The sequence below is a fragment of the Jaculus jaculus genome, chromosome 3 (genome assembly GCF_020740685.1).
Source record: "Jaculus jaculus isolate mJacJac1 chromosome 3, mJacJac1.mat.Y.cur, whole genome shotgun sequence".
In the NCBI taxonomy this organism is placed as follows: domain Eukaryota; kingdom Metazoa; phylum Chordata; class Mammalia; order Rodentia; family Dipodidae; genus Jaculus; species Jaculus jaculus.
Genome location: NC_059104.1, coordinates 170,924,943 through 170,949,257, shown reverse-complemented (window position 1 = coordinate 170,949,257; position 24,315 = coordinate 170,924,943). Strand labels below are relative to the sequence as shown.

The window sequence follows — 24,315 nt, the reverse complement described above, 5'->3', positions numbered from 1 at the left end:
ACCATGCATCTGGAGTTCATTTGCAGTGGCTGAAGGACCTAGCATGTACATTCTCTCTCTTTGTCTCTACCTGCTCCTTCCTTTCTTCCTTTCTTTCTTTCTTTCTTTCTTTCTTTCTTTCTTTTCTTTTCTTTTCTTTTCTTTTCTTTTCTTTTCTTTTCTTTTCTTTCTCTCTCTCTCTCTCCCTAATAAATAAATAAAAATAAAATCTTTTAAAAATAAAATAACATAACATGGACTTGAGGAGATGGTTCAGTGATTAATGGCACTTGCTTGCAAAGCTGGCTGGCCTGGGTACAATTCCCCAACCACCCACATAAAGCCAGATAGGCATTCACTTGAAGTGGCAAGAGACCCTGGTGTACCCATACCACCACTACCCCCCCCACACACTAATTAATTTAAAACATAACAGGAGGGCTGGAGGGATGCCTTAGTAGTTAAGGCACTTGCCTGGAAAGCCTGAGGACCCAGGTTTGATTCTCCAGTACCCATGTAAGCCAGATGCACATGGTGGCGCATGCATCTGGAGTTTGTTTGCAGTGGCTAAGGGCCCTAGCATGCCCATTCTCTCTCTATCTGCCTCTCTCTCTCAAATAAAATAAAACATCCCTCCATACTTGGGACAGTCTAGTCCCCTTACTCTGATCTTTGAGGCCCTCCGTGACCGCTTTAGCCCTTGCTTGCTTTCTGCAGTACAGAAGAAAGTTCCAGGCAGGCTTGGCTGTTTACTTCTCCTTAGCTACACTTCTAGCTACTCACTCTTCAAGGCTTAGTTTAGGGGGCCCCTTCCTTAGAAAACCCCCCTGGGTCCTCTGTGCCCCACATCACCCCATGCTGCCCTCAGTCACCATCCTAATCACATGGTGCTGTGCCCCTCATGTGTGACTGGCCTCCCCTTCCTGATCCTGGCCTGGGCGTTTCTTACCGGCAGGGACCAGGAATGATCCAGTCTGTGTCCCCTGGGCTTGGCTGGCAGCACAGGGCATAGGCAAAGCTGCCAGCACACTCACCGAGTCTGGTTACTGAGGGGAAACCTAAATTAGCCCTGTAGCTTCACGTGGACCCGCAGTTGTTGGTGGGTGACTAGAACGGGAGAGAAGGACTTGGCGCCTCCGTCTTCCCCCACTGGGTGAGGCTCTGTCCAGCCGTGCATGCAGACGAGGTGACTGCCCGGTGCCCTCCCGCGCCCAGAGTCTTGCAGCTGCAGGTCCCATGGATCCAGCTGTGGAGCCCCTGACATTTTCCCGGGAGGTTGACGACCCCAGTGAGCCATCCCAGCAAGTCAGGGAAAGCTTGCCTCTCCCTTCTCCGGATAGTAGCAGCTCCCTGGCAGCGCCGACTCCCTCTGCTCCAGCGTCCGAGTCCTGCTGTTGTCCCCGAGCACACTGGGCTTCATCTCATTCCTATTGTGTGATGCCAAAAAGCCCCTAGGACGCCAGTAACAAGTCTGAGGGGCTTGGTGGACACAGCTAATACGGCAGAGTCCCACGGGCAAGGTTGCTGACCTTTGTGACTAGTATCAGGGAGAGGTGCAGTGAGGATCAGAGTGATGGGGGGTGGGGAGGTGGCACAGAACGCTGGGCAGTCCTTTTTCCCAGCCAAGGAGTCTCTCCTCTGCCCGTCCTTTCATCCTGTTAACTGCAACTCTTCTGTCAATGTCAGTTTTCCCTCTCCCAGGAGCTCGTTGAACAGTACCTTCTGGAAATGGGACCCCCAAATATCTCTCCAAGAACCATAAACTTCCCCATGTCCACAAACATTACTAGGTGACCCCATCTGCTCCCTCAAAGAGTCTCCAAGTGGGCACAAGGATGGCTCAGTCAGTAAACTGCTTGCCACGCAGCACGAGCACTTGGTGTTCCAATCTCTCTAAAAGCTGGGCACAGCAGGGTGGGCCTGTGATCCACTGCTGGGCAGGCAGCGGCAGGAGAATCACTGGGCCTTGCCTACTAGCTAGTCTAACTGAATCGGTGACCTCCAAGTTCAGTGAGAAGACGCTGTCTCAAAAAATAAGGTAAGGACTGGAGAGATGGCTTAATGGTTAAGCGCTTGCCTGTGAAGCCTAAGGACCCGGGTTTGAGGCCCGATTCTCCAGGACCCACGTTAGCCAGATGCACAGGGGGGTGGGACACGTGTCTGGAGTTCATTTGCAGTGGCTGGAGGCCCTGGCACACCCATTCTCTCTCTCTCTCTCTGCCTTTCTTGCTGTCTTTCAGTCTCAAATAAATAAATAAATAAATAATGAACAAGAAATATTAAAAAAAAAAATAAGGTAAGCTGGGCATGGTAGTGCACACCTTTAAGGTAGGAGGGTTGCTGTGAGTTCGAGGCCACCCTGAGACTACATAGTGAACTCCAGGTCACCCTGGGCTAGAGCAAGACCCTACCTCAACAAACCAAAGTAATAATAGTGATGATGATGATGATGATGTAAAGAAGCCAGCACTCAGGAGGCAGAGGTAGGAGGACTCCTGTGAGTTTGAGGACAGCCTGCGACTACATAGTGAATTCCAGGTCAGCCAGAAGACCCTACCTTGGGGAGAAAAAAAATAAAACAATATACAGTGAAGAGTGATTGAGGAAGGCACTATACACCAACCTCTGGCCTCTACATACATGTGCACTCACATATATGACATGCATACACACATGTGCACTCACATATATGACATGCATACCCACATGTGCACTCACATATATGACATGCATACACACATGCAAGCACATCACACGATACAGACGCACAAAATGTGGTCCCCAAATCTTTTCCTCACAACTTTTATAAAACTCCATTAATACCCTAAATTTCATTAATTTTTTTTTTTTTTTCCCTGAGGCAGGGTTTCACTCTAGCCTAGGCTGACCTGGAATTAATTCTGTAGTCTCAGGGTGGCCTCAAACTCACAGCAATCCTCCTACCTCTGCCTCCCGAGTGCTGGGATTAAAGGCATGCACTACTATACCTGGTTTAATTTTTAAAATTCTTCCCTGAAGCTGGACATTGGTGTAGCACGTCTTTAATCCCAGCACTCGGCAGAGGTAAGAGGATCACCGTGAGTTTGAGGCCACCCTGAGGCTTCATAGTGAATTCCAGGTCAGCCTGGCTTGAGCAAGACCCTACCTCAAAAAGCCAAAAAAAAAAGAACTTTCCTGTCCAGGAGATGGGCTGTCCCTTACCTAGGTGCTGTCCAGGGTGGGGACTGCTGCTCTCCTGTGATAGTCACCAGGGAAGAGAAGGACAGTTCCCCCCTTTATACTGTCAACTCCCCACCCACACAGCTGCTCAGAAACGTGACACTTTCTGGTCTATTTTGGGCTGTCTCCTCAAGGATCAGGAACCCTACTCTCCGTCCAGTGTGACCTGGGCCAGTGCTTTCCCATGACAAAGGGAGTCACTGAACACTGAGGGTACCTTGGGTACAGAGAAGCTGAGGCTTGGCTCTAGGACCTGGTCAGCCAAGGGGGAAAAGACAGGCCGCTTGTGCTGCACCCATGGCTTGGGGCATCTCTCACTCTCGCTCTCTTTTTTTTTTCAAGTTAGGGTCTTACTCTAGCCCAGGCTAACCCTGTAATTCACTATGTAATCTCAGGGTGGCCTTAAACTTAAAAAAAAAAAGTTTTAAATTTATTTATGAGAGGGAGAGAGAGAGGGAGAGAATGGGTACACTGGGGCCTCTAGCGCTGAAAATGAACTCCAGATGCATGTGCCGCCTTGTGCATCTGGCTTGTGGACATTCTGGGGACTCAAACCTGGGTCCTTAGGTCCTTAGGGGCAGACAAGCCTCTTAACTGCTAAGCCAGCTCTCCAGCTCCCCCCCCCCCACCTTTTTTGTATTTTTGAGTCAGGGTTTCTCTCTAGCCCAAACTGACCTGGCACTCACTCTGTAGTCCCAGGCTGGCCTCAAATTCACAGCAAGCCTCCTACCTCTGCCTCCTGAGTGCTGGGATTAAGGACGTGAGCCAGCATGCTGGATTCTCTCTCTCTCTCATATTCCTCAAGGTACCCTCCTGTTTCAGCCTCTCAAGTGCTGGCATTCTAGGCATGTCTATCCATATCCTTCTCTTTGGGCATCAGACTGGTTAAAGCACAAGGAGAGATTGGACTATGGACTCTGGGCCTAGGAGAACTTTCTGAACCTCTCAGGAACTCTGTCCCATGACTGAAGGGTTAATGGACTTTCTTCATGAAAGATTGATGAACTTTATTTCTTTTTTTGTTTGTTTGTTTGTTTTTTCAGGTAGGGTCTCACTCTAGCCCAGGCTGACCTGGAATTCACTATGTAGTCTCAGGCTGCCCTCGAACTCATGGTGATCCTCCTATCTCTGCTTCCGAGTGCTGAGATTAAAGGCGTGTGCCACCACTCAGCGCTGAGGAACTGAAACTGTAAAACACCTGTGAGGCAGTTCTTCTGACTCGTTGTGAAAGGTCCAACAAACCAGACGTTGTTATTCATATACTTGTCTATGCCCACCAGACTGCACCCGATTCCTGTCATTTCCTCAAATAGCGCCTGTATAAACTGAGCCCCTTCCCCTGTTGAGTGCTTCAGCCTTCATCCTGCGACCCCTCACCATGCTTCAATAAACTGCCAAAATCAAGTCTGGTTTGCTTTTCGCTTTCACTTTCCTTATGATAACTATATTCGACTCCATTTCTTGAGGCCTTGTAGGCACTCCAGGTCAGAGGATACAATAAGAAATTTCCTAAACCAGAGGCTACCCCATACAACATCTGCTGCCCCTGAAACTGCTAATAAGCAGGAAAGACAGGCAAGGTGCCACCATTTTTCTAACCCCCTTCCCACCTTACCCACCGGTGCACACCGTTTGGTTTCCTCTTTGGACTTCAGGAACAAGTTTGAGAACAAACAGGATTATCGGGCTGAAGAGATGGCTTAGCGGTTAAGGCATTTGCCCGCGAAGCCAAAGGCCCCAGGTTCAATTCCCCAGGACCCATGTAAGCCAGATGCTCAAGATGGATCATGTGTCTGGAGTTTGTTTGCAGTGGCTGGAGGCCCTGGCATGCACATTTTCTCTCTCCCTCCACCCCTTCCTTGGTCTGTAGTAAATAAATAAAAAGATTCTTAAAAGATGTGAACATAGTGTAAAAAAAATAAAATAAAACGTTAAAAAAAAGAAACCGGGTTCTGAAGGAAGCTTTATTTGGCAATCTGAGGCGATGGAGGGACTGGAATGGGTAAAGTAATGAGCGCGTCCTGGATGGAGGCCTTTGACTAGGTCTCACCTCCCACGTCTCTGGCCCTAGAAGGTGGTACCTCTGAAATCTTGATATTCAGGACCCCTCCCCTCGCCCCCAGTGACATCTCTTCTTCAGGCAGTCAGCGGGTTCTTTTCCTGAGCCCCTGAGGGATTCTTAGCTGGTCCCTTCTCCCATTACTTCCAACTGGGCATGGACACTCAGAGCCAGGTTATTTATAGTGGAGTCCAGAAGAGGAGGGAGGGGAAGCTTGTGTTTACAAACATGGGGTCACCTGAGTCTGAGAAGTCCAGAGAAGAAAGGTCTGGGGTAGGACCCTGAGGATCTAAGAACAGCGCTTTGGCATCTGGTCCCACCCTACTGTTGGGGAAGAGGCAGAGCTGGTAAAGGGAGGGGAGTGGGTGCTGCTCAGATGCTGGAGCACGTGACCCAACGTGTGAGCTATATGCAGATTGTATGCAAATCAGCCAGTGCATCCTTGGTATCCTCTTGGCAAGCGGGGCTCCTACGGGGCTCCCTGGCCTGGGGGTCTAGGGTCTGGGCCCCGCCAGGTCGGAGCCATGAGGGAGGGGCCGAGCCCCTCCCTCAACCCGGACCTTGCTTTGGTTTTAGAGCGAGAACCTGCGGCCCTGGGGGAAGGAGAATTTCATCCCCTCCGCCCCGCACTCCGCCACTCCCGTCCCCACGCCCCCCGTCTGTTGTTGGGGAAGACTGGTGTCGGGTTACCAGCCCAGGGGCTATAGTTAGCAGCCGCACTTTGTTCAGCAGTCTGGGCACAGCGCGGTGCCCGTGTGCCCGCGCTTCAGCCCGGCTTCCCGCAGACGCCCAGCGCCTCCCCGCCGAGGCCTCCGCCGCCCGCAGGTGGGTCCTCGAACCCGCCCCGCCCCTGGCTGGAGACGCTGGGTGGACCTGGACTGCGCTGCTCCGACTCCTCCCCGCCCCAGGGATGCTGCCGGCCCACCGGCTGCTTGTCCTCAGCTGCCTGGGCCTTCGAACTCTCTGGCAGGTAACTCACTCAGGACCGCTCATCCCCAGATGCTGAAGAGGTGGATGGGGGAACGGGAGGGAAATTCTTGGAAACCTTTGGAAATTCTCCCAGGGACTCTTCACTCCTCTCAAGAACTTAAAAATAATTGACTTGAGATGAGAGAGAAAGAGAGAGGTGAGAATGGGTGTACCAGGGCCTCCAGACATGGCAAACAAACTCCAGAAGCCTGCGCCACCTTGTGCATCAGGCTTACGTGGGTCCTGGGGAAATCGAACCTGGGTCCTTGGGTGTGGCAGGCAAGCACCTTAACTGCTAAGCCATCTCTCCAGTCTTCCTCTCTGGAACTTCCTTCACAGCAGGGAGCTCAGGTTCCTGGTCCCTGTCCTAGAATCTTACCCAATCCTACCACCCCATACTGGGGTTACCCAGGGGATCATCACCACCCTTCCCTAGAGATGGCCTTAGACTTTTTCCTCTCCAGCTCGCAGCTCACACTCAGGCAAACTTGGCTGGGTAACTGTGCTGCCCTTCCTGCCAAACTTTACTCCCCACGGCCTCTGGGACTAGGGTCGGGGACAGTTTGAGGTACAGGCTTCCAAAGCAGGAGAGGATGCAGAGATCTCGGCGTTGAGGCGTTGACAGTGATGTGTTGGGATGGCTGAGCACCCGCAGGACTTCAAGGATGAGAAAGATCTGGGGGTAGGGGAAACCTGGCCAATAGCGGGTCTCAGAGCCAGGAAAGTACACGGAGTCACCAAGCCCTCCCCACCCTTAAGGCAGGAGCCTTTCTCAAGACAAGGTGACTTCTTTTAGGTAGTGAAGAAGTGATCTTCATGCTGTCCTCCCAAGAACCCTGTGAGGCTGGAAGTAGCCTCAACTGACAGATGGGAAATGTGAAACTCAGAAAAGCCCACACCTGAGACTTGCTCAGCATCCCACAGCCTGCAAGCAGGTGGTGTTTGAACTCACGTCTGTCTGAGTCCAGTGCCTGTGTTATTCGCACCCGTCTGGGCCCTTGCTAATTCGAGTGCAGATATCTGGGGATGGAAATGAGATTCCCAGGTTGGAAATTCCACCATTAAGGTGCTTGCCTGCAAAGCCTAATGACCCAGCTTAGATTCCCCAGTACCCATGTAACACCAGATGCACCATGTAGTATATGCATCTGGAGTTCCTTTGCAGTGGCTTGAGGCCCTGGTGCACCCATTCTTCCTCTCCATCCCTCTGTCTCTGTCTCTGCTTCTCCCTCTCTCTCTCTCTCTCTCTCTGCATGCGAATATATAAAGGTCAGAAATGAGATTCCCAACATTCTGAACTGATCTACCACCAGAAATCCGGTCCAGTGCTCTGAACCTTCATTTTTCTCTATGTGGCTTCTCTCTTCCTTGTGTCTGTAGGCTTGGGCCATTCCTATCCTGCCCCTGAGCCTGGCTCCAGACACCTTTGATGATGCCTATGTGGGCTGCTCCGAGGAGATGGAGGAGAAGGCAGGCCTGCTTCTAAAGGAGGAGATGGCTCGCCATGCCCTGCTATGGGAATCCTGGGGGGCAGCTCAAGAGGCCTGGGAACACCGGCGTCACAAGCTCACCCTGCCCCCTGGCTTCAAAGCCCAGCATGGAATAGCCATTATGGTCTACACCAACTCATCTAACACTTTATACTCAGAGCTGAACCAGGCTGTGCGGACGGGGGGCGGCTCCCGGGAGCTCTACATGAAGCGCTTCCCCTTCAAGGCCCTGCATTTCTACCTGACCCGGGCCTTGCAGCTGCTGCGGGGCACCAGTGGCTGCAGCGGGGTTCCCTCGGGGGAACCCGGGGAGGTGGTATTCCGAGGCGTGGGTGGCCTTCGCTTTGAACCCAAGAGGCTGGGGGACTTTGTCCGCTTAGGCCAGTTTGCCTCCAGCTCCGTGGACGAGGCAGTGGCCCACGTGTTTGGTAATGCCACCTTCTTCTCTCTAAGGACTTGCTTTGGGGCCTTTATCCAGGCCCTGTCTGTCTTCCCGGAGGAGCGTGAAGTGCTGATACCCCCCCATGAAGTCTTCATGGTCACTGGGTTCTCCCAGGATGGAGCCCAGAGCCTAGTAACTCTCTCAAGCTATAATCGGACCTGCAGCCACTTTAACTGTGCCTATTTTGGTGGTGAGCTGTGCATGGGGGAATGCGGAATGGCGGGGGGTGGGGGAGAATGAAGTCTGGCTGTCCTGACCCAGTCCCTGGAGCCTTCAGGGGACCTCCTTCAGTATAGTGAGGTTCTGCTGGGTCCTATAAGCGTTTTCCAGATCTGTGAATATCCTCAGATGGTTGTATGTTCTCCAAAGGTTTCCTTAGCTGGGCATGGTGGTGCACACCTTTAATCCTAGCACTCTGGAGGCAGAGGTAGGAGGGTTGCTGTGAGTTCGAGGCCACCCTGAGACTACATAGTGAATTCCAGGTCAGCCTGGCTTAGAGCGAGACCCTACCTCAAAAAAAAAAAAAAGTTTCCTGGGCTGGAGAGATGGCTTAGTGGTTAAGTGCTTAGGTGAAGCCTAAGGACCCTGGTTGGATGCTTGATTCCCCAGGCCCCATGTAAGCCAGATACACAAGGTGGCACATGCATCTGGAATTTGTTTGTAGTGGCTGGAGGCCCTGGTGCACTTTCTCTTTCTTTCTCTGTCTTCATCTTTCTCTCTCTGTTGCTCTCAAATGAATAAATAAAAAGAAAAAAAATTAGCATCTAGTGTTTAATAAACCAAAGGAACTGAGTGAAGGAAGCCTGTGTGCAGGCCAGTGGTCTCAGGAGGCCCAGGCTCCACGAGGCCCGCAGGCAGGAGCAGAAATGCTGTGCTGTGCCCCAGTGCCGAGGCCGAGGCAGGGACAGAATGGAGGAGTGACCATCAAGGGTGGGAGGGGGTGGATAGGTGGCGTGGAAAGATTTCCTTGGGGGGGAAGTCTGCCTTAGGTGAAGGAAAGATTGACTGAGGGGCATGGCTCTTTGGTCTGGTGGGCAGGATCTTGGGTTGTCAGTGGGCTCTAGGGCCTCACCATCTTGTCTATTGCAGGGGAGAAGAGGCGGGGCTGTGTGTCCTCACCAGGTGAGTCACCTCTGGCTGGTGGCCCTCTCTGCTGCTTCCACTGCCCTGGACCTGCTGGCTTCCTCACTTTTGGTTTTTCTTTTCCAGCAGAAGGGCAGCCAGAGTCAACCTCTCTGGGGGCCTTTGCTCTGCAGTCCTGGAAGAATATAGTTTTGGCCCCCAGAAGGCTGCAGCTCTTGGGAGCTGGGCCCTGAAAGTCCAACGCTGCCACTTAGTAATCTTGGGAACTAGTAACCTTCCTATGAAGAAGAAGCGCTTTGAATGGCCTCGAGAAGCAAGAGCATGGTTCTGACGCCAGCCCTGGCAGCCACTCTCCAGTCAGGGAGGGGGAGGCCCGAGGCCATGCACGATTGAGAGGGCCCCTCTGTGCAGTGGGAACTTCCTGGAACAAGCAAGGGAAGACTGATGATGGCTAGTGAATAAATGACAAATAAAAAAATAAATGATGGTGATGGAGACTTGGACTTTCACGGCTGATTTACTCGGTGAGGCTGTCTGCCTGCCAGGCTCAGGAGCTCGGGGTCAGAGAGGAGCAACTTTCTCATCAGCCCCAGACACGGTCCTGTCTTAGCCCCTGTCCCACACGGAAACTTGCCAACTCAGAGCTTTGACGGCTGAGTTCTTCAGTCCTGTAGATCTGACGAATGCAAGGCCAAGGAAGGATGCTGGTTCCTCAAGGTCAGACAGTGTTGAAGTGTGGCCTCAGAGGTCTCCCTAGGCCACAACTCTTTCCACTAAAGATCTGGGGAAGCCCAAAATAAGATTCTACATGAAGCCATGCTGGGCTAAAAACAATTTTGAAAAATTTACATTTGTGTGTGTGTGTATGTACGCTTGCACATGTGCACACATTACAGTGTGCTTGTGGAAGTCTGAGGAAGTGTCTGTGCTCTGTCTCCTTTGAGACACGGCCTCTTATTATTGTGAACAAACCAGCAGACTGCAGGCGAACATGTCAGACTAGCTGCCTCTTGAGCTTCGGGTTCTCCTGGCTCCAGTAAGCATGCTGGGATCACAGATGCACACGCCACTTTGCATCTGGTCCTACATGGGTGCTGGGGAATTAGACCTCGGCCAGTAGGCTTTGCAAGCATGCTCATTTAACCATGGGGCCATCTCCCCAGCCCAGTAGAAGGATTTTAAAACATTAAGAGTCAGGCGTGGTGGTGCACGCTTTTAATCCCAGCACTTGGGAGGCAGAGATGGGAAGACTGCTATGTGTTCAAGGCCACCTTGAGACTACAGAGTAAATTCCATGTCAGCAAGACCTACCTTGAAAACAAACAAACAAACAAAGAACAAACAACAGAACAAAATCAAGAGGCAAGGTTGTCACCCACACCAGAGGCACTTGATACCCAACAGCAAAAGTTTTATTGAGGCTTCAAGGAAAGCAACATATAGCCGGGCGTGGTGGCGCATGCCTTTAATCCCAGCACTCGGGAGGCAGAGGTAGGAGGATCGCTGTGAGTTCGAGGCCACCCTGAGACTCCATAGTGAATTCCAGGTCAGCCTGGGCTAGAGTGAGACCCTACCTCAGAAAAACCAAAAAAAAAAAAAAAAAAAAAAGAAAAGAAGGAAAGCAACATAGGCTTCTTCTATGGGACCCTAACTCCACCCAGCTAGGCTACTATATTTGGTGACAGGGGTACCTTTCCATGTATTAGGACTCACCCTTGGTCCCTAGATCCTCTTCTGGGGGCAAGTCCCCTGCCCCCAGTGCTTCTTGTTCCCTGTGCACCAGCACATGAGCTGGGGAGGCGGGGCGGGGCTCTCTGGAAGCTGGAGCCTCACCCTGCCCAGCAGCATCTAGCCCAGTTTCTGAAGACACTTCAGTCCCCATGATCCCTGGCACGGCCAGCTCTGGGGTCTCAGGGATGGGGGCGCCCAGGTTCTGGAAGCTGTTACGTACTCGGGTGATGTAGCGGCTGAGGATGCTGGCTCCATCAGGAGGCCGTGGTGCCCCTCCCGATACCAGGGTCCTCTGCACACTGGCCACCTCACTTTGCAGTCGAGATACAGTTTTGGTCAGCTCTGTCAGCCTGTTGCCCAGGTCTAGGGAGGGGCGTAGCAGAAGGAGGTCTTTCAGAAGGTGGACCTGCTCAGAACCGCTTCTATCCCACACACAGAGCCCTGGGACTCTAGCTGGATCCTAAGGGAAGAAGACTTGGAGGAACGGAGGGGTCAGGTGGGGAGGATGGTAACTTCAGGAGACAGAGAGAAAGAATGTGTTAGTCAGGTGTGGTGGCGCAAGCCTGTCATCCCAGCTACAAGGGAGTCTGAGGCAGGAGGACCAAGAATTCAAAGCCACCCGGAAAACTTAGTGAGACTGTCTCAAAACAAAGAAAGAAAGCAGGAAAGCCTTTTGGACCAGAAGAGAAGGAGGAACCATAGGGAAAGTCTTAGTGGGTAGATGTGGGGTGCACGCCTGTCCCACTTAGCCTTCTCCATGTCTTACCATGTCTGGCCAGTACATTGGCATCCTTCAAGCTCAGCTCAAATCCTACCTAACCTTTGTCCAACTCATTCCTCTCCTCAGTCTGCCTGAAGCAATGGGCTCTGTTTGCCCTTTGGGTCCCCACTGCAACCCGTGTGTCTCCTAGCTCAGCCCTTTCTGCCCAGTCTGATGGCTTCTCACGAGTCCTTGATCTGTACAGAGCCCCTCCCTTTAAGATACAGCCTGGGGCAAGGGAGGACACAGCACGGATTGAATACATGAATGATAACATGAAAGCACATTGAATAAAGGAGGACTGAGTGATCAGTGAGTAGAACCAGCACCCGCACAGGTCGGCGGGCAGTGAAGTGCAAGGCTGTGGCTCCCAGCAGCAGGGCGGGAGGAGGCCGTGTACAGATGCAGCTGAATGAGGGCTTGGGTCTGGGTGGGGACATCTGTCCCAGCTGAGCCAGAATCAGGAAGATGTTGGGTAGGGGGCGAACAACTAACCTTTCCGACGGGTCTCCTCGAACTCACGCCGGGCAGTCTCTATGTAGCGCTGTACCAGAGCCTTGATGACGCGAAGACGGTAGGACCCCCGCTCTGCTTCCCCTGCCCCTGCCCCTGCCCCTGCCCCTGCCCTGGGGTTGGCCTGCAATGAGAGGACAAGAGGGTGAGAGATTCTCCTCAGTAGCCTGCCTGCCTCCAATCTCCATCTTGCTCCAGAAATAATCGACAGAGGCAAAGGCTGTGCCTTTGTCCCTGAAGCCCATCCACCTAATCTCTGTGCAGCCCTGGAAGGCAGAGGAATGAGGCCCGACTAGGGGAAGGGTGGACCGTGAGAGGAGACTGGTGGCAGGCGAGAGACGGAAGGCTGGCAGCAATGAAGGACGGATCTCCTGGGGCCAGGCGGGGTTGGGGTGCAGACGCATCTCCCAGCTGAGATCATCTACCCTTGGCCTCATCGTATGCCGTCCAAAATCACCCAGGCCCGCTTCTGTCTGCGGCTCAGGGATAGTCGTGGTTGGGGAGGACCGGGGCATGGACGTGGGGTCGGGCTGCAGGATGTGGGGTTGGAGTGGCAGGAACTGGCCAGAGCCAGGAACAGAGAAGGGGAAGCCATGTGGGAGGATGCAAAATGGGAGCAGGCGGGCTGGAGTGATGGCTTAGCGGTTAAGCGCTTGCCTGTGAAGCCTAAGGACCCCCGTTCAAGGCTCGGTTCCCCAGGTCCCACGTTAGCCAGATGCACAAGGGGGCGTCTGGAGTTCGTTTGCAGAGGCTGGAAGCCCTGGCACACCCATTCTCTCTCTCTCCATCTATCTGACTTTCTCTCTGTGTCTGTCGCTCTTAAATAAATAAATAAATAAATAAATAAAATGGGAGCAGGCTTCCATGGCTAGAAGGGCAGGCACGCCCTGATGGCAGGGGTGAATACGGATGGATCCTGGTGGGAGGACAGAGAGGAGGTACTCACAAAGGTGGGGATGGGGGGGTAGTCTGGCTTCTTGGTTTTGCAACAGGAGCAGCCACAGCAAATGAACCGACAAATTCTCCTGGGAGATTTTAATGGTGGGAAGACATGAGTGAGGGACAGAGCCTAGGGTCGTGTGTAGGGGCTGGGGGTTCAGGGGGCCATCACCTGAGAAGGTAGAAGAAGGCTTTGGGGGAGGGCAGGATGTTGAAGGGCACAGGCAACGTCAGGCCCTCCCGGAAGTAGGACAGGTAGAGCTTGGAGCGCGCGAACTTCCACTCCACGTCCGCGTCATCCTGGGGACGCAAAGGGGGGCTGTGTGAAGTCCACGCTGGCCTCTTGCCCACTCCGCCTGCCTCTGTCTCCCCCAGTGTACCAACCTTTTTTTTTTTTTTTGTAGGGTCTCACTCTAGCCCAGGAATGCACTCTGTATTCTCAGGCTGGCCTTGAACTCACTGCGATCCTCCTACCTCTGCCTCTGGGATTAAAGGCATGCGCCACCAACCACTTTCTTATCTCCAACCCCATCTATCCCCACATTCCCGGGTCTGCCTTCCCCTTTCCTCTCTTCTCCATTTTTTCTTGTCCCTCTAACTTCAGGTTCCTGCCTATTCTCCAATCTGCAGACCCAACTCCATCCCTTTCCTCCTAAGCCTGTCTATTTATTTATTATTTGTTTATTTACAGAGAATGGGGGTGTTCCAGGGCCTCTGCCACTGCAAACAAACTCAGATGCATGCACCACCATGAGCATCTGGCTTACGTGGCTCTGGGGAGTCGAACCAAGGTCGTTAGGCATCACAGGCAAGCATCTTAACCATTAAGCCATTCCTCCAGTCCTCCTGACATTTTCATGTTCCCCAAAGTAAGTACTTTTCCACAATAAATGAATCCAACCCACCACAAAAAAAAACAAAAACAAACAAACAAAACAACAACCTTGCACAGAGCACCAGACTTGGCACATACAGATATTAATAGCAGCACCGAGAGCCTCACTGTACAGGGGAGAATCTGCCCAGATACACATACAAGACAGCAGTGGAGCAGAGCAGAGACCCAAGGGTCCGCACCTCTCACTCTCCTCTTCCTCTCTCCCTGGCCTAAACACACACCTCAATCTTCTGGAAGGAGTTGGTGATCATGGCAATGAGCATGTTGAGCAAGACAATGACCATGACGATGGTAAAGATGCCGTAGAGGGCCCGGCCCACGAATTCGGGCACCAGGAACTGAGGCATGTCCACCACGCTGTGCTCCTCCATGCCGAACATGGTCCAGAAGAGAAACTGGAACGTCTCGTTGAAACTGGGTGGTGGGCCAAGCAAAGGAGAAAGAAGCAGGGGGGTGGGGAGGGAAGCCTGGGCTCTGCCCAGAAACACTCCCCCTCAGGACCCAGTCTAAGGGGTTCTGTCTCCACAAAGCCCCTCAGACTACCTTGGCCTACAGAGCCTCTTGCCATTACTGAGCACCTATCTTTAAAAAAAATATATATATATATGTATTTATTTCATTTTTTAACTTTGTTTTATTTTATTTGCTTGAGAGAGTTAGAGAGAGAGAGAGAGAGAATGGGCTCACCAGGACCCTCAGCCACTGCAAACAAACTCCAGATGCATGTGCCACCTTGTGCATCTGGCTTCCGTGGGTCCTGGGGAATCAAACCTAGGCCCTTTGGCTTTGTGGCAAAAACCATAATTGCTAAGCCATCTCACCAGCCCCGCCCCAAACAAGCACTTTTAACCAATGAACCATCTCCCCAGCCCTTACCTGAGATTTTCAACAAAAACACATTGTGTGCATATGTATGTATATGTATGTGTGTGTGTGTGTGTGTGTGCATGGATATGTGTATGCCACAATGTGTGTGGGGGGGAGAGGATTAGAGGGCAAGCTTGGGGTGTTGGTCCTTTCCTTTCACCTTGTTCGAGACAGAGCCTCTCTTGTTTGTGCTTCTGAAAATGCCAGACTGGCCCACAAGCTTTAGGATTCTCCTAACTTTGCCTCCCATTGCCACAGGCGGCTTTACGTGCTGAACTCCAGTCAGCAGGCTTGCAGAGCAAGTATCTTTAACTACTGAGCAATCTCTCCAGGCCCCAGCAAAAACACTTCTAGTCAAGAGTGGTGGCATATGCCTTTGATCTGATCAGCACTCTGGGAGGCTGAGGTAGGGCTGCTGTGAGTTTGAGGCCAGCCTGAGACTATAGAGTGAATTCCAGTCCAGCCTAAGCTAGACTGAGAACCTACCTTGAAAAACCAAAGCAACAACAACAAAAAACACTTTTAAGATATTATCTATGAATGAGCAACCCACAAGGGCTCAGCCTTGCCTTTCTACTGAGGTGTTATACCACCAGAACTGAAGAATCAGGCTGGAATGAGCAGTTTCTGTCCCTAGCCCTAAGATTCATGGTTTAAACTATGAAAGCTAGGTCACTTTAAGCTAATAACCTGAAGTATGAATTCAAGGATCCTTATAAGAAAATTGAATGTTAGTCGGGCGTGGTGGTGCATGCCTTTAATCCCAGCACTTGGAAGGTAGAGGTAGGAGGATCACCGTGAGTTCAAGTCCACCCTGAGACTACATCGTGAATTCCAGGTCAGCCAGGACTAGAGTGAAACCCTATCTTGAAAAACCAAAATAAATACATAAATAAATAAAATTGAATGAACTGAAACCATGAGAAGTTCTTGACCAATATCTCAAAGCCCAAGCATGTGTTCTTTAACATCATCATTAGAAACATCAAGCCAAGCCGGTCGTGGTGGTGCATATCTTTAGTCCCAGCACTTGGGAGGCAGAGGTAGGTGGATCACCTTGAATTCGAGGCCACCCTGAGACTACATAGTGAATTCCAGGTCAGCCTGGACTAGAGTGAGACCCTATCTCAAAAAACAAACAGAGAGAGAGAGAAACGTCAAGGTGCTTGCCTGCAAAGCCTGAGGTTTAATTCCCCAGAACCTACATAAAGCCAGATGCACATGGTGGCACATGCATTTGGAGTTTGTATGAAGGGACTGGAGGTCCTGGCATGCCCATTCTCTCTCTGCCTCTTTCTTTTCTCTCTCAAATATTTTTTTTGTTTGTTCATTTTTATTTATTTTAGAATGTCAGACAGAGAGAAGGAGGCAGAGAGAGAGAATGGGAACACCAGGGCTTCCAGCCACTGCAAACAAACTCCAGACGCATGCGCCCCCTTGTGCATCTGGCTAACGTGGGTCCTGGGGAATCAAACCTTGAACCGGGCTCCTTAGGCTTCATAGGCAAGAGCTTAACTGCTAAGCCATCTCTCCAGCCCTTCTCTCTCAAATAATTTAAAAAAATATATTAAAAAAAATCAAGCCAGGACTGGAAATGGCTCAGTGGTTAAAGGTACTTGCTTACAAAGCCTGCTAGTCTGGGTTCAAGTTCCTAGTATCCACATAAAGCCAGATGCAAAAAGAGGCCCAAGGGCTGGAGAGATGTCTCAGCAGTTAATGTGCTTGCCTGCAAAACCTAAAGATGTGAGTTTGATTCCCAAGAACCCATGTAAAGCTAAGGACCTAGGTTCGATTCCTTAGAACCCACATAAACCAGATGCACAAGGTGGTGCATACATCTGGAGTTCGTTTGCAGTGGCTGGATGCCCTGGCATGCCCATTTTATTTTCTCTATCTCTCCTTCTATTCCTCTCTCAAATAAATAAATAATATTTTTTTTGTTTTGTTTTGTTTTTTGGTTTTTCGAGGTAGGGTCTCACTCTGGTCCAGGCTGACCTGGAATTAACTCTGTAGTCTCAGGGTGGCCTTGAACTCATGGCGATCCTCCTACCTCTGCCTCCCGAGTGCTAGGATTAAAGGCATGCGCCACCACGCCCGGCATAAATAATATTTTTTTTTAAAAAAAGAAGTGCATGCATGTGAAGTTCATTTTCTTAATTTCTTAAAAGTTACTTTGAGTGCGAGAAAGAAGCAGGCAGAAAGAGAGAGAGAGAATGGGAATACTAGGGCTGTAGCCACTGTGGTGGTTTGATTCAGGTGTGCCCTATAAACTTAGGTGTTCTGAATGCTAGGTTCCCAGCTGATGGAGATTTGGGAATTAATGCCTCCTGGAGGCAGTGTATTGTTGGGGGCAGTTTATGGGTATTATAGCCAGTTTCCCCTTGCCAGTGTTTGGCACACTCCCCTGTTCCTGTTGTCCAACTGATGTTGGCCAGAAGATGATGTCCACTCTCTGCTCATGCCACCATTTTCCCCTGCCATCATGGAGCTTCCCCTCAAGTCTGTAAGCCAAAATAAACCTGTTTTGCCCACAGGCTGCTGTTGGTCAGGTGATTTCTGCCAGCAGTGTGAACCTGACTGCAATACCCACTGTGAACAAACTCCAGATGTGTACGCCCCCTTGTGCGTGTGTGTACAACATTGTGTGCTTGTGTCACAGTGTGTGGCTATGTGGGACCTGGAGATTTGAACATGAGTTCTTAGGTTTTGCAGGCAAGCACCTTAACCGCTAAGCCATCTCTCCAGCTGTGAGGTTCATTTTCATTGGCTGGAGGCCCTGATGTGCCCATTCTCTGTCTCTCTGCTTGCAAATAAATAAATAAACAATATTAAAATAAGGGCTAGAGAGATGGCTTAGCGGTTAAGGTGCTTCCCTGTAAAGCCTAAAGACTGAGGTTCAATTCCCCATACCCACATAAAGCCAGCTGCACACGGTGGTACATGTATCTGGAGTTCATTTGCAGCGGCTAGAGACCCTGATGTGCCCATTCTTCTCTTTCTCTAAATATATCTCTCAAATAAATGAAATATTTAAAAAATTATTTTAAAAGAACTTTAGCCTAGCTGGGTGTGGTGGCACACACCTTTAATCCCAGCACTTGCGAGACTGAGGTAGAAATATCGCTGAGAGTTCAAGGCTACCCTGAGACTACATAGTGAATTCCAGGTCAGCCAGTTAGGTTGGGCTAGAATGAGACCTTACCTTGAAAAAACAACAACAAAAAAATCTTGACAGAGGAATGCCAGATAATAGATGCAGAAGAAATGACAGATGTAGAAAATCACTGTCTTGAAGCCAACATTGTAGAAACCAGTTCAGGAAAAAACTCTGTGGAGCAGGGCTTGGTGGTGCATCCCTGTGATCCTAGCACTTGGAAGGTAGAGGTCGGATGATCAGGAGCTTTAGGCCACCCTTTCCTTAGCCACACAGAAAGTTCAAGGCTAGCTTGGACTATATCAGAACCTCATCACCTTTTCCCTCTTTCCCCTTAAAAATATCACGTATTAACAGGGGTAGTCATGAGCCCTAGGAGTGTAACATCTGCTGGTGTCTAGCTAAATATATATACTATGATCATCAAACAGCCTAGTAAGCATTTCTCTTAATGTTCATACCCATATATGAATGCTACTTTCACTTTTGGTTAGAGAAGCTTCTCTTTTTAGATGGCAGTGACCTTGGGATGACTCAGAAGGCACCATGGTGCTGAGAAGTGACAGAGGAGTGGTCAGTACTAAAACTACTCTATCACACCTTCCAAGGCTCAGGTTCCATTGCAGAAGAGGTGGCAAAAAGAATGTAAGAGCCAAAGGAAGGGTAGGAATCCTTACAATGTGCTCTTCCAAACACAAAATGGCCTGGATATCCATGACTTCACAGTATCTGACACTACCCACACAAGACCATCACAATAGGAGGAAAAGGTCATGACATCAAAATAAAATAGAGACTAATTGGGGGGTGGGGATATGTTGGACAGTGGAGTTTCAAAGGGGGAAAGTTGGGGGAGGGAGAGAATTACCACAGGATATTGTTTACAATTATCAAAGTTGTCAATAAAAAGAATCATGTTTGGCTGCTAAAGGCACTGGATGACAGGCAGCATGCAGTTTAGTCACAGCCTATCAGCATGTAAGAGAATTAACCAGGTAAAGAAAGAGCCAGGTGTGGTGGTGCACGCCTTTAATCCCAGCACTCGGAAGGCAGAGAGGTAGGAGGATCGCCGTGAGTTCCAGGCTACCCTGAGACTACATAGTGAATTTCAGGTCAGCCTGGGCTAGAGGGAGACCCTACCTTGATAGACTTGACTAGACTAGATGGGATGGGACGGGAGAGGACGGGAGGGGACTGGACGGGATGAGACGAGACTAGACTAGACTAGAAGAAAGAAAGAGGAAAGAAATGACTGGAGAAATGGCTTAGTGGCTAAGGCGCTTGCCTGCAAAATCCCCAGGACCCATGTAAGCCAGATGCACAAAGTGTTGCATGTATTTGGAGTTTGTTTGCAGCACCTGGAGGCTATGGCATGTCCATTCTCTCTATCTTTTTTTTTTTTTTTTCCTTAGGTAGGGTCTCACTGTAGTCCAGGCTGACCTGGAACTCACCAAGTAGTCTCAGGGTGGCTTTGAACCCATGACAATCCACCTACCTCTGCCTCCCAAATGCTGAGATTAAAGGCGTGCACTGCCGCGCCCAGCTCTCTCTTTCAAATAAATAAGTAAAATATTTTAAAAATTAAATAAAAAAGAAAGAGGGAGGGCTGGAGAGACAGCTTAGCCATTAAGTGCTTTCCTGTGAAGCCTAAGGACCCTGGTTCAAGGCCCGATTCCTCAGTACCCACATTAGCTAGATGCATAAGGGGGCGCACGCATCTGGAGTTCATTTGCAGTGGCTGGAGGCCCTTGTGAGCCCATTCTCTCTCTCTATCTGCTTCTTTCTCTCTCTGTCTGTCACTCTCAAATAAATAAAAATTTTAAAGAAAGAGGGAAGGAGAAAGAGGTGGCTAATATGCACAGTCCCAGCCTCCCAACATGCCCATCTTTCCTCTGCCTGGCATACTTGCCCAGCCGCTCTGTTTCCTGGTAGGGCACATAGATGTTGTTGAGGCCACAAAGGAAGGCAGTCAGGATGATCATGAGAATGAACATGAACCTGGCAGAGAGTAGAATGTGTTAGGGTCAGAGTAGGTCTCTACCCTAGGAAAAGTCAGGCTCTGGGAAGAGGAATGGTAGGGGAGGAGGAGAGGTAAGGAGAGGTGATAGTCTGTCTGGTTTTGTTTTTGTTTGCTGTTTAAATGAAAACAGTTGGAGAAGATGGCTTAGTGGTTAAGGCACTTGCCTGTGAAGCCTAAGGATCCAGGTTTGATTCCCCAGTAGCCACGTAAGCCAGATGCACAAGGTGGCACATGTGACTTGAGTTTGTTTGCAGTGTCTGGAGGCCCTGCTGCACCCATTCTCCCTCTGTATCTGTCTTTATCCCTCTCTCTCAAATACATAAAAATATTTTTAGGGCTGGAGAGATGGCTTAGCAGTTAAAAGGTGCTTGCCTGCAAAACCTAAGGACCCAGGTTCGATTCTCTTGGTCCCACATAAGCCAGATGCACAAGGTGGTCTCAAGTTAGTTTGCAGTGACTAGAGGCCCTAGCATGCCCATTTTTTTCTCTCTTTCTCTGTGTCTAATAAATGAATTTTTAAAAAATTTAAAAAGTTAATTTTTATTTATTTACCTATTAGAGAGAGAAAGAAAGAGGTAGAAAGAGAGAGAGAGAAAGAATGGGCATGCCAGGGCCTTCGGACATTATAAACAAGCTCCAGAAGCATGTACTTACCTTGTGCATCTGGCTTATGTGGGACCTGGTGAATCGAACCTGGATCCTTAGGCTTCTCAGGCAAGTTCCTTAACAGCTAAGCCATATTTCCGCCCCCCCCCAATTTTTTTTTAAAGAGGGAAAAGTGGGGTGGAGAGATGGCTTAGTGGTTAAAATGCTTGCCTGTGAAGCCTAAGGACCCAGGTTTGAGTCCCCAGAACCCACATAAGCCAGATGCATATGGTACCACATGCATGCATCTGGAATTTGCCGTGGCTAGAGACGCTGGCTATTTATTTAGTCTCTCCCTACCTTCCTCCTCCTCACATAAATAAACACATAAAAATTTTAAGCCGGGGGTGGTGCCCTCGCCTTTAATCTCAGCACTTGGGAGGCAGAGGTAGGAGGATCACTGTGAGTTCAAGGCTATCCTGAGACTACATAGTGAATTCCAGGTCAGCCTGGACTAGAATGAAACCCTACCTAGAAAACAACAACAACAACAACAAATAAATAAATAAATAAAAAGAGGGAAAGTGAGGCCCAAGAAGGGTCACAGGCAGGGGACAGAACTGGTAACTGATACCAGAATACCAACCATGGGCTCTCTCTGCTCTCAGTGGCCCGGGTTTTTCCCGGGCCTCTGAGAATTAGGCGGAGGCTTTGGATCCTGCCTGCTGAGATCTGCACACTTCCATTACTACTCCAGATCCTGCCTATGGTTTCTGGGGTTCTGAGGTCCCTGAAGCTTATGCTCTTGGAGGACCAAAGCCATGGAACTTCCAGAGGGCCCAGTGGAGCATATCAGAAAGGAGGTGCTTTGGGTGCAGACAGTACCCACCGGATCATGTCATCGATCATCCTGCCGATGGAGATCTGTAGAGTGCCCAGCGACTCGTGGGCCGGCAGGATGTAGGCCAGGCGGGTGAAGCTGAGCATGCTGGTGATGGCGAACAGCACCTCCGCCACAAACTGGGGATCCTCTGTGCGCCACTCACTTCTCTCTGGTGGGGTGGGGTAAGGGTCCAAAGAAGAGGAGGGCCCAGCAGTGAAGGCTGAGCCTGACAGACTGTGATGGTTACATGGTCAACTTAGCCTAATTTGGGGTCACCTAGGAGACACACCTCTGGGTATATCATGAGGGCGTTTTCAGATAGGCTTAACTGAGGGAGACCAATGCTGAAGGTGGATGGCACCAACCCACGGGCTGGGGTCCTGGACTATGGGCACAATGTGACCAGCTGCCTCCAGCCCCAAGAACTATGTCTTCCTGGCCACAGTGGACTGTATTGCCTCAAAACATGAGCCAAAGTAAACTCTTCCTTCTTTAGAAAAGTTGCTTTGCGGCTGGAAAGATGGCTTAGTGGTTAAGGCGCTTGCCTGCGAAGTCTAAGGACCCATGTTTGACTCTCCAGACCCCATGTAAGCCAGATGCACAAAGGTGAGGCAAAGGCAAGGTCACACATGCCCACTAACTGGCACAAGCGTCTGGAGTTTGAACACAGTGTCTAAGGCCCTGGCATGCCAACTCTCTCCTCTCCAGGGCTCGTTCTCTCTCTCTCCTTCTCTCTCTCTCAAATAAATAAAAATACTTTAAAAGAAAAGTTGTGCTGGGTATAGTGGTGCATGCCTTTAATCCCAGCAGTCGGGAGGCAGAGGTAGGAGAATCACCATGAGTTCGAGGCCACCCTGAGACTACATAGCAAATTCCAGGTCAGCCTGGGCTACAGCAAGACCCTACCTCGAAAAACCAAAAAACTAAAAAAAAGTAAATAAAACGGTGCTTTGTCGGGTCTCTTGTCACAACAGTGAGAAGCAGAACGAACACAGGGACCTCACCAGCAGTGGTGAAATAGCGGCAGGTGCTGCTCTCGGAGGCACCCCGGCAGTGCAGATAGGCCAGTCCAGCCAGGAGCAGGCGCAGTGCGAAGGCCGCCAGGTACAGGGACAGGATGACCACGTCCAGGAAGTTCCACCAGTCCAACAGGTAGCTGCGCAGGCCCTCGATCCACACCTCCTTACACTCAAACCAGAGGAAGCCTGGGGAGGGGGGCGTGCAGGGACCAGGAGAGAAGGGGGCTGAGATCTCCTCAGCCATCCAGGACTCTGCCAGACTCTAGTGGCAGCGCCCCTGACGGGGGCAGGGAGCTCATCCATCATTTAATCTACCCAGGCACAAAATGAGCCACCCCCGCCCCCGGGAAAATAAGTAGCCCACATTGGTGCAGTGTGACCTGCACAAACAGTGCACGCCTTTAATCCCAGCACTCGGAGGATTACCGTGAGTTCGAGGCCACCCTGAGACTACAAAGAGAATTCCAGGTCAGCCTGAGTGAAAGTGAGACCCTGCCTCGAAAAACCGAAAAAGAATCTGTCTTGAAGGGGATCTACATTATAAGCCTGCTCAGCATGCACAAGTCTCAGTGGATCCAACACCAGACTGGGAGTTAGGGGATCTTGGGAGCTAGCTACCTATAGGTGACACCCATGTTGACTCCACATGTCCCCTGCCCAGAGTGCACATAAAATTCGTGACTGCTCATCAGGAACAACCGCAAGTATAGCTGTGCCCAGGCACACCTGCTGCTGTTGTTCCCTGGGGTGTCCCAGAACCTTCTATTCATTGCAAACCAGCCCCACTACTGACAATCACATGGTATTCCCATCAAACATGAACTAATTGTGGGTTTATTTTGTTTGGTGGAAAGAGAGGAAAAAAAAAAAAATGACAGAGAGAGAACGGGCATGCCAGGGCTTCCAGCCACTGCAAACAAACTTCAGATGCATGGGCCTCCCTGTACATCTGGTTTGCATGGGTACTGGGGAATTGAACCTGGGTCCTTAGGCTTCACAAGCAAGTGCCTGAATCACTAAGCCATCTCTCCAGCTCCCTAATTATGGGTTTAATAAACTGTGATATGAGCATTTTAAGCTGGCCTGTGAAGCTTTCTGTTCCATACCTCCAGAATAAGCTTTTCTGGCATTATACTGACATGCCACCAGAAATCCTGGGCAAGGTGCCAATTGACCCTGTGGATGGGTGTCTTATTGCTGAGAGAATAAGAAACGCTAGTGTGGGTAACGACTACTGTCAGGGAATGGGAAGCATGGGGTCCTTGCTCAGGGTCTGCCCCAGGGCTGGGTCCTCTGATCAGAGCCAAAAGGAAAGGATCAGTTGGTGGGCCAGAGCCCAGGTAGATCTGCTATTTGTTCAGAGAAAACCAAAGAAGCAGAGTCCCTGCACCGCCCCCCCCAAACACATAATGGGGTGCTTATTATGAAGAACAGCATGGGAGGGGCTCAAGGGAGACTACCATAAAGAAAGGGTCCCACTCAGGTACCTGCAACCCAAATCATGTGTAGTGACGTCTCCCAGACACTCTGGCTGCGGCCGCTGAACGTGCTTAGCTGTGTCTCCATGGCCAGGGACTCTCCCAGCAGGAAGATGAGGAACCACAGGTAGGAGGCGGAGTGCAGCAGGAATTTCAGCACTGGGATCTTCAGCAGGCGGCCCAACTTTGGGGGAGGCAGGGAGACAGGACGCTCGAATTCCTGTTGT

At 50.5% G+C, this 24,315-nt stretch overlaps 2 protein-coding genes across 3 annotated transcripts in view; one reads left to right on the top strand and one right to left on the bottom strand.

Annotated features, from left to right (window-relative positions):
* Positions 1 to 6,102: 6,102 nt before the first annotated feature.
* On the top strand, positions 6,103 to 9,721 carry Art5 (ADP-ribosyltransferase 5). 2 transcript variants are annotated; one of them, XM_045146279.1, is made up of 4 exons: positions 6,103 to 6,227; positions 7,607 to 8,348; positions 9,248 to 9,280; positions 9,371 to 9,721. In XM_045146279.1, the coding sequence occupies exons 1-4, from the start codon at positions 6,168 to 6,170 to the stop codon at positions 9,472 to 9,474; spliced, it is 939 nt and encodes a 312-aa protein (XP_045002214.1). In that variant the 5' UTR covers positions 6,103 to 6,167; the 3' UTR covers positions 9,475 to 9,721. The 2 variants fall into 2 exon arrangements, with proteins under 2 accessions (XP_045002214.1, XP_004650817.2); XM_004650760.2 differs by having other exon boundaries at positions 9,368 to 9,721.
* A 1,222-nt stretch (positions 9,722 to 10,943) lies between these two features.
* The window catches only part of LOC101605176 (short transient receptor potential channel 2), a 53,171-nt gene continuing 39,799 nt past the window's right edge, over positions 10,944 to 24,315 (bottom strand). The window contains 9 exon segments of the mRNA XM_045145041.1: positions 10,944 to 11,335; positions 12,228 to 12,369; positions 13,192 to 13,270; positions 13,357 to 13,484; positions 14,304 to 14,496; positions 20,009 to 20,101; positions 21,598 to 21,760; positions 22,596 to 22,796; positions 24,098 to 24,272. Of these exon segments, the coding sequence (XP_045000976.1) occupies positions 10,944 to 11,335; positions 12,228 to 12,369; positions 13,192 to 13,270; positions 13,357 to 13,484; positions 14,304 to 14,496; positions 20,009 to 20,101; positions 21,598 to 21,760; positions 22,596 to 22,796; positions 24,098 to 24,272 (1,566 nt within the window).

What these genes read in the sequence shown, in the direction of transcription:
- Art5 (XM_004650760.2), top strand. Translation starts at nt 6,168, where the DNA reads ATGCTGCCGGCCCACCGGCTGCTTGTCCTCAGCTGCCTGGGCCTTCGA. An exon ending in GCCTTCGAACTCTCTGGCAG is followed by an intron (nt 6,228 to 7,606) that starts GTAACTCACTCA and finishes TTGTGTCTGTAG; the next exon opens with GCTTGGGCCATTCCTATCCT. An exon ending in GGGCTGTGTGTCCTCACCAG is followed by an intron (nt 9,281 to 9,367) that starts GTGAGTCACCTC and finishes TTTCTTTTCCAG; the next exon opens with CAGAAGGGCAGCCAGAGTCA.